This window comes from Vicia villosa, unplaced genomic scaffold (genome assembly GCF_029867415.1).
Source record: "Vicia villosa cultivar HV-30 ecotype Madison, WI unplaced genomic scaffold, Vvil1.0 ctg.000464F_1_1_1, whole genome shotgun sequence".
Taxonomy (NCBI): domain Eukaryota; kingdom Viridiplantae; phylum Streptophyta; class Magnoliopsida; order Fabales; family Fabaceae; genus Vicia; species Vicia villosa.
Window position 1 is genome coordinate 275,947 of NW_026705222.1, and position 8,991 is coordinate 284,937.

General features: G+C 31.4%; 1 protein-coding gene across 1 annotated transcript; it reads left to right on the forward strand.

Moving 5' to 3' along the window:
- Window positions 1-5,324: 5,324 nt before the first annotated feature.
- On the forward strand, window positions 5,325-8,777 carry LOC131628551 (uncharacterized). The gene is made up of 2 exons (XM_058899380.1): window positions 5,325-5,913; window positions 8,367-8,777. The coding sequence occupies exons 1-2, from the start codon at window positions 5,584-5,586 to the stop codon at window positions 8,541-8,543; spliced, it is 507 nt and encodes a 168-aa protein (XP_058755363.1). The 5' UTR covers window positions 5,325-5,583; the 3' UTR covers window positions 8,544-8,777.
- The last annotated feature ends 214 nt before the right edge of the window (window positions 8,778-8,991 follow it).

Consider the following 8,991-nt stretch of genomic DNA (forward strand, 5'->3'; position numbering starts at 1 on the left):
ACTTTACTTACAAGGGCCAAAAACCACAATTACCCTTGCAAACTACCCTTGCCCTCACTTTGTCATTTTTCACGTACTTTATCTCTCTCCCATTCAATACTGACCATTCTGTAATTGCCTCTTTGAACTCATCAAGTGATCCAAACTCCAACCCCACTTTGAACCTGTAACTCTTGCTCAGCTCCTCCATCTTAAACCTTGGATACCTTGGTTCCTTTTCATCACCAAATACATCAGGATCACCGCTACCAAGATGATCACTAACATAATCAACATCCATCTCATTGTCCATAACACTCGATGATGCTATATTTTCAACACCAACTAGATTTTTCTTTGGAGTATGTGTTTCCTTGCTGTAACTTTGATCAACGGCCCGTTTATCCCTACTCAACAAATAGAAGGAGAAGTAATAGATAGACCTGATTCCCTTTGGACTTTACAGAAAAAGAGAAAGTTTGAAATTGATTGCGAAACCAAGAATTTTCTAGTAGTGTCCTTAAATGATAATAAACTTCTTTATGTTTATAGTTGCAAAATCGCCAAGGAAATGTGGGATACTCTTGAAATGATATATGGAGTCTCTCCAAGTATCAAACGAGAGAAAATGAACACACGAAGAAAAGAAGATGAAGATTTCATTCATAAATCTTTTTCAAATTTTAGAAATGCTAAAAATTATATTGGAATGTTTGTTACTAATCAATATCTAAGAGTTAATAGTTGGAAACTTAATCCGATCCTTAAATCAACAGATGAGAGTACTTATGAATTTCAGGAAAAATCAAAGAAGAATGAAATCATAGAAAAGTTGACCGAACTAGTTCAATTACATAAAAATGAAGGTATAAACTCTAAAACTTAAGAATCCTTAACACATTCATCAAACTCCTATAAAAAACTCCCATGGTTTCTTTCGAAAGAACACACTAAGTAGTTGAATGATCCTCGGAAGATTCAATACCGAATGAATGAACTTCTTCTATGGGAGGGTGTGAATAACAAGCATCGTCAAATGAAATCTTTAAAAGAAGATAAAATGAAGCATCCACATATGAATAGTCAACCTTAGGGAGAACCATATAAGAATCATCTTCCAACGAACAATACGAGGTTTACTTGAAAACCTCTTACAAGGAATATAATTATGTGATAAGCCATCTTACAAGCACTTGTTTAAAATAAGTGCTAGTTAATTGAGGAAAATAATAAGTTTAAAAACCTAACTTATACCTTAAGGAGTATTTAGAGTTTCTCTAAGAAAGTAATAAAATACGTAAGTTCGAAATTGCCAATATTAGAAATTCAGTTGAAACTAGTGAAACTTGTGTCTCATTGAAAAAGGAACTGACAAATCTGCATGAAATCCTAAGTAAATTTACTAAGGTCAAAGAAAACCTTTACTTGATCTTATCAATTCAAAGACCTTCCTTAAATAAAAGTGGACTAGGCTTTAAATTAGATAAAGCACCTAGTAAAAGTTTAAATAGGAAAAATCGACCCGTTTATAAATGCTTATATTGCAACAAATTTGCCCAATAAAGGCCCTTTTTGTTTTGATAAGTTAAAAAGGTCTAAAGGTAATAATTCTATACCTTCTAGAAGAACTAACGCACCTTGACCCAAGAAATTTTGAGTGCCAAAGGTGAAACACTAGTATGTTTTGCATGGATGCTTTGCCACTCTAAGCCTTAGGACATATTAAATGAAGTAATGCAAAACAAATAGTATACTCTTGAGTATACAATGGTTTATAAATTTAAAGTCTCTGATCTAGGAATGATCGACGATGGTGGATATCAACGATGGTGATCAAAGCAATTTTTTTGTTAAGGATGATCTAACATCATTGATCCTCAATGATCAACTAACCTCTTAGTAGGTTAAGTGTATATGTCTATGATGGACATATCTATCTCGTTGTTTAACCAACTCTCGCATCCAAGGATTCGTAAAGAAGGAGACACCATAATGTACCGGTGTTCCCTTAAAAGAGGTAAATTTTTATCAAGGCTTCTTGATATTTGAGGTAGTACACTACTTTGAATTTAAAATGATCGAGAAACTCTGATTAATCTTTCAAAATAATGCACTTAATTTCACTCATTAATTAAAATATTTTTGCTAACCAAATAAATTAGCTTTCTAGTCATTTATAGAGAAACGATGCAAATAAACTAGGCAGGGGTGCAAAAGAGAAAGTAAAATCAAATCCAACACAAGGCCCAAGATCACAAATCTGAAAATATCCTAACCAATTGATTGGCATCATGGCTCAATCGATAGAATGCCCTCAAAATTCAAATATTTGAAATTTGGCGCACACAACAACATCTAGGTGGTTGGGAAATAAATACAACGACTATAAAAAACGACTATCTCCCATAATTTAAAGCTTCTAATCGTTTGGAAGTTTCATCCAATCGATTGGGTAGTAACTATAAATAGAGATAAGTGCGTAGAAAATCTTGGTTTAGCTAAGGGTCTAACTGTTTTAAGTTCATGTATGGAAGAAAAACCAACTGTTTCTCTTTGCAAGTTCATGTTTGGAAGAAAGACTAACAATTTCTCTTCGTTGTTCATTATTTGGTTGGAAGTTAGCCTGAAACTTCATTTTTTTATTGTATAAGGAGGTTCGAGAGTTTATCCTACTAAAAGCTCTTAAGTATTACTATATACTCTCAATATCAAATCTTGGGGACAAGATTAAGTCTTGTTGACTAAGCCTGTGTAAATATAAGATGTCATTTCTCTTATCCTTAAATCTTTACTTTCTACATATTTACTTTCGCTGCTATTTATTTAAAAAAAATAATTTTAAACTCTAAAAATAATAACAAAATATTTTCAAACTATCAGTTTTATAAAGCTCCAAATTCACCCCTCTTGTGTATGGAGTCACATGTTCATAAGTGACATCAGAGTCTAACTCTCGTTCAAAGATTAATTATCTCAGGAGGAATATGACTTCGAACACCATTTTTGACGAGATATCTTTCTTAAGCACACCTCAACCATTTAATGGTGCTAGGTTTGAATTATGGAGTTCTAGATTTAGAATCTTGATTCAAAGTATTTATTTTTAATTGTGGAAAACTATAATCAATAGTCCATTTATCCCTACTCACTAAATAAATGGCGAAGAATATGAAGATTTCATTCATAAATGTTCTTCAAAATTTAGAAAGGTTAGAAATTATATTGGAACGTATGTTACTAACAAATATCTAAGAGTAAGAATTGGAAATTTAATCCAATCCTTAAATTAACAGATGGGAGTACTTATGAATTTCAAGAAAACTCAAAGAAGGATGAAATCATAGAAAAGTTGAACGAACTAGTTCAATTACTTAAAGATGAAGACATAAGCTCAAAAATTTAAGAATCCTCAGCAAGTTTTTCAAATTCCTATCAAACAATTCGTATGGTTTCTTTGAAAGAACATACTTAGTAGTTCAACGATCCATTTCGAGTCACATTGCAGCTATTCCATACTTTTGAACTTGCCCATAATCACAGTGAAAATGTAGGCTAGCAATGTTGATATTATATGCAGATGTCTAGAAGGATTAGTCATTAATTAACCTTAGGACTAGATATCAAGAATCGATCTTCCTCCCGATATATTGCGACCACTTATAAAAACTTCTGACACGATAATCTAAACAAAATCAGCCACCTCGAGTATTAAGAGAAAAGACGACGACTTAAAATCACATGTTTAATTTATGTTAGATATCCTATACGAAGTCATACTCCTAAACTTCATAAATGAAGAATCATCATGTAAAAGGAATATGTTCACCTTCTTAAGAAAATTAACTCGACAAAATCAAACATCCATATGAAATTCTCCTTGGGATATCAAGTCAAAATTAGAAAAATTTGCCATTGCATTCTCTTTGGTTATTGACTTGGGGGACAATTGATTTGGATGACCCTAGGCCTAATTCATCAAAAAAACAATCACAAACATATGGCTCAATTAAATGGTCATACTTCTCTAACACGTTTGTAGTGACTATAGGGACATATGTGAAGATAAATGTGGAAACAATGACAAATGTCAAGTCACTATTGTGACAATTACAATCCTTAGCCATAAAATTCAAGTTTCTGAGAAGTTCTTGATTAGGCATACATACCCTTCATATTTGATTGGACTAATGCCCAATCCATTCAATGTCATACCACCAGTCTTGGGATCTAAAGTATTTCACTACTCGTACACATGCTCAAGCCTATCATATCACAAAGGTAACTAGATCTTGATGGTTTTCCTTTAAGGTAATTGGAGACAACTATCCTCAAAAGAATGATATAGAATTTTGTAATTTTAAGGTTGTCACACCATCACATTTTTCTAAACTATGATTGACTAAGCACTTGAATACCACTAAATAATATAGACAATTAGATCATTTGAACCTTGAGATGATCACACTCTTATGACATCTTTCACATGATATAATTGTCCCTAAAGAATATTCTAGGACCTCTTAACCTACAATCCTACTATAAAGTCGAGCCTACAATCCATACACATATGCGCACTATTCTAAAAATCCAAAACCTCACAAATACGACAATTATTAACTTGATTGTCAGAGTGTTTGTAAATACACCTCTACCACCAGACATAATACAAAAAATTACCTTATCAGAAATTCGTCTCATCACCTTCAATAACAATTGAAAGAAAAGGTCTTGTCAAATCACCTATCAAACAAAAGAGAATGATATATAATCATCTCTAACTTCTAATTCATCGTCAACATATTTTATAAGAGTCTGCTCAATCATTTTTCTTGTAGTCATCTCTTTAATCCACCTCAAATTATAAACATAACTCAAAAGGAATGCCACACACCATTATTTTTTTCATGAAGTACTTAATGTATCTAATTTTATATGGATTAATGTATTCAAAAAATAATTTTATTTTAGGGGAGTACTATATTAGAAGTGTAGATGCTATTACCCAAACTTGTAAATAAACAACTCACCTAGGAGATACTCAAGGAAAGTGCCATGCAAATGGTAAACATAACCTACTAAACTACCCTTTCCAATTTCCAACACCCAAATTATCAACAAAAGTCATTCCTCTTTTGTTTTTCTCCAAACACTTTACTCCATTTTCAATTTTTCAACTGTACTTCTACACTATTTAACTATTTCACCCTCCCCTCAAATATAGTACAATCTCAAAACTAAAATAATTTATTTTTATCATAAATAAAAAAAAATAATCCCAAAAAGCAAAAGCAAAAGATGAAATTTTTTTCAACCCTTGTTCTGTTTCTGTTTTTATCGTTTTCCTCAAAACATTGGGTCCTAATCCAAATTCCAAAGTTCTCTTTTTTTCACCTTTCACTCCAACCCCCCTCTCTCTCTCTCTCTCTCTCTCTCTCTGAACAATATCTTTACTGCCACAAGTGTTGTTCTGTTTTTTCAGAAACAGAGTTGTTCTGTTTTGTTTACAAGAAGAAAAGGAAGAAGAAGATTGAGTTCAAAGGTGAATGATTATGGTAAGAGAAGAAGGGTAAAACCGGAAAACAAAAAATTAGCAAAACAACAGTGATGGTAATGGTACTAGGAACAGAGAACCATGTTGTTGATAATGGATGGAGTCCTATAGGGGCCCCACTGAATGTACAGAGAGATGAACAACAACAGCAGCAACAACAACAACATTGGACTAACAACAGCAACAACAATGGTTTCGATAGTTCGGTTAATGCTGTCTCTTTTGGGTTTGTGGCTACTGCTATTCTTATTGCCATGTTCTTACTCATGGCTATTTTTGAGAGGTTTTTAGCGCCTTCTTCTCAAGCTTTGTTTCCTAACCGTCGCCGGAACCGTCGTGCCGGCGAAGCTCCGATGAGGAAACTCAACCACCCTTCACCGAAAGTGAGTTTTTTTTATTTATTTTTAATTTAAAAATATCAATTTTTTTGTTGGGTTTTCTGTTTTTATGGTAGTAATGTGAGTTTCCTAAATAATCATGGTTATTTCTTTTTCTGACAAAAATGTTTTGTTGTTTCTAGGTTGTTTTTATTTCTCACTCTAGTTGTTTTTATTTTTGCCATGTTTTGTGATTTTTCATGAATTCCTCTTCCATGATTGGTTTTGAAACTTTCAATATTCTTCATTCATTACAGTTATAGAAGTATCTTCTTTCTTGATTTTTTGATGTTTTATATGTTATTTTTTATGTTGGTCTAACAATTAAGGTTGTATGTTTTTCTTTCATTCTTAAATTTCTTAAAGTTTCATATGTTTAAGATGTTTTTCATTTTGTCATGATTATGTTCATAATTATTCCATAATTCCCAATTGGTTGGTGAAAGAGGTTAAAAACCTTGTCAATTGTCAAATCTGAATTTAGTAAGTGACCATCTTCTTTTCTATTTTTATGGTTATGATGAACTTAAGAGCTCTATTTATCATAAATAACCCCACCAAAAATTCCATTATCATTTCACTTGCTTTCACTAGCATGGAGTCGGATATTTGCTATGATTAAACCGTAGTTAAATAAAGTCTTATAATTAATTTGTCATATTTTATTGTGGTTAAATAGAGTTTTAAATATTTGTCACGTTTAATTATGACCAACATAGTTAAGATCAAGTGCTAGATCGTAAGATCTTACGTGTCAATGCTACCTAAGAGTGATACAATTAAAGAAAGATCGTTTTCGTCGCTGGTGTCAAGATCAAGTTTTTTGAAATAAGATCGTAAAAAAAAATGGTTGACCTTTTTTTGGTTTCATGTTTGTGTATGTGTATGTGTGTATAAATATATATGAAATAACCATTTTCCCCTTCGGTAAGATCTCATTTGTCGTACTAATAATTCGAGTTTTACAATCTTTTACAAGCCGCTCGATCTTATTTAAGATCCTGTGCTTGACTATATTTATGCTTAACTATATTGAAAATGGCTAACCTACACATAACCTCTAAAAACTTAGAGCGTTGGAATATTAATACTATGATTGAACTATGTTGTCTTATTTTTATGTAGAGATCACATGGTCCTCTATACAATTTTTCTGCTAAAAATTAGGTCCCTAACCTTATGTCTTTGTATGGTAATGGAGTAATGGTACTTAAATATCCATTTGTGTGAGTTGAGACCCACACATTGTCCTTCATGTTCATGTGCTACCTTACATCACCACAAATCTCCAATGATACCGTACATGAACATGAACATGAACATTTTGTAATCTTATTATATACTCTTTCTTATCCTTTCTTCATGGCTATTGTTTATTTATTAATTGCATTATTGTATTGTATGATTAGCTAGTACCATGCAACAATTGTGATGTCTACATTATATTGTGCTATTTTTTTGGAGGAACACATTAGGCCCACCCACTTATTTGATTGGAGACATTGTCTTTTGAATTGTTTCACTCAACTTTTACAAATTTAGTAATGATTCTTTCTAGTATTAGAAATGGTTCAATGATTCTTTGAATGCTAATCCTACTAATCAAATTATGTAGAATTTAATAATTTTTAGATGTTTGGCATTTTTCATCACATTAATGGAATTGAGAATATGGGCATACAGAACATGCTTTTGGACTTGGCATTCACTATGTGATATCATTTTTGTTTTTTATGGTAAATGCTATACATATGCTAATATGTTTTAAATCCAAAAGAAACTTTTGTGCTTTTATTATTATTATTATTATTATTATTATTATTATTATTATTATTATTATTATTATTATTATTATTATTATTATTATTTATTATTATTATTTTTTTTTTCTTATCACCACCGATATAATCTGGTTCGAGAGTCAGTTCTGACATCAAGTAGGTTCAGTCCTCGGGGGATCGAATCGTGATCCTCCCTACCTCAACCCTTCCCAATCGCAATTGCGGAAAATCGATCAGTGATACTCCCTACCAAGTCCAGCTCCAATTATCATTGGACTAACTAACAATTAGTTTATTATTACTTTATGTTATTTGGATTCATATCTTATTTTTGTGTTTAAATATGTAGGTGGAGTGAACATATTTAATGTCCTTTATATAATACTATATACTATATATATCTATGTTAAAAGTCAAATATTTGATTTGATGTTAGATGATGTTGGTGCCTTATGTAACATGACTAGACTTAAAGAAAAGATAAATTGAAAAATGTTGGGTTATATTATAAGAATATGATGTTTCTATTTTTCACAAGTGAGATCCACTTGTAAAAGATTCTTTGTACCTATTGAATCTTTTATTTTAACTTTAATTTAATTACTTTCATGTCCTTTCTGATCTTGGTCTAAAATATTACTACTAAATAACTTTCATTTGATTAATCTATTTTTGCAGATGAGTATTCTTACTAGCTGGGTTTCAGTGCTAATGCCCGGAGATGAGATTCCTACATTCATTGCTCATCCGGCGCCGGTACCGTGTCGACCGGAACGAATTTCATGGCCTTCTCATCATCATACAGCATTGTCTTGTTCCACTTCTAATGTTATGCCTAATATGAATCAAGTATGAATGAGAAGAATTGAATTGAATATTGAAAATATTGTGCAATCTGCATATTGAATTAAGGAATTGATGAATATTGATTTATGTGTAACATTCATCAAATTTTATCCATGAGTTTTGAGTTTTCTTTAAGGCTTATGTTATCATGATTGTATATAAGATTTAGTTTAGGTGATTCTCAATGGATGATCAAGTGTTTTGCACTTCATTTTTAGTATTTAAGCTTTCTCCTAGTATTTTATTATATCTTGTTTTTATTTTATTTTCTAAAAAATAGAAAAAAGGTAAAAAATTGATAACTTTGTAGTTAAATTATAAAATAATCTATAAAAGTAAGAAGTTTTTTCAAGTTAATCAAGAGTGATGAATTTAAATTCAATCTTGAACACACAGATAGTTAAATTCTATTGAAAGGAAGTTTTATCGTCTCAGATTAAAGGGTTAATTTTTACAG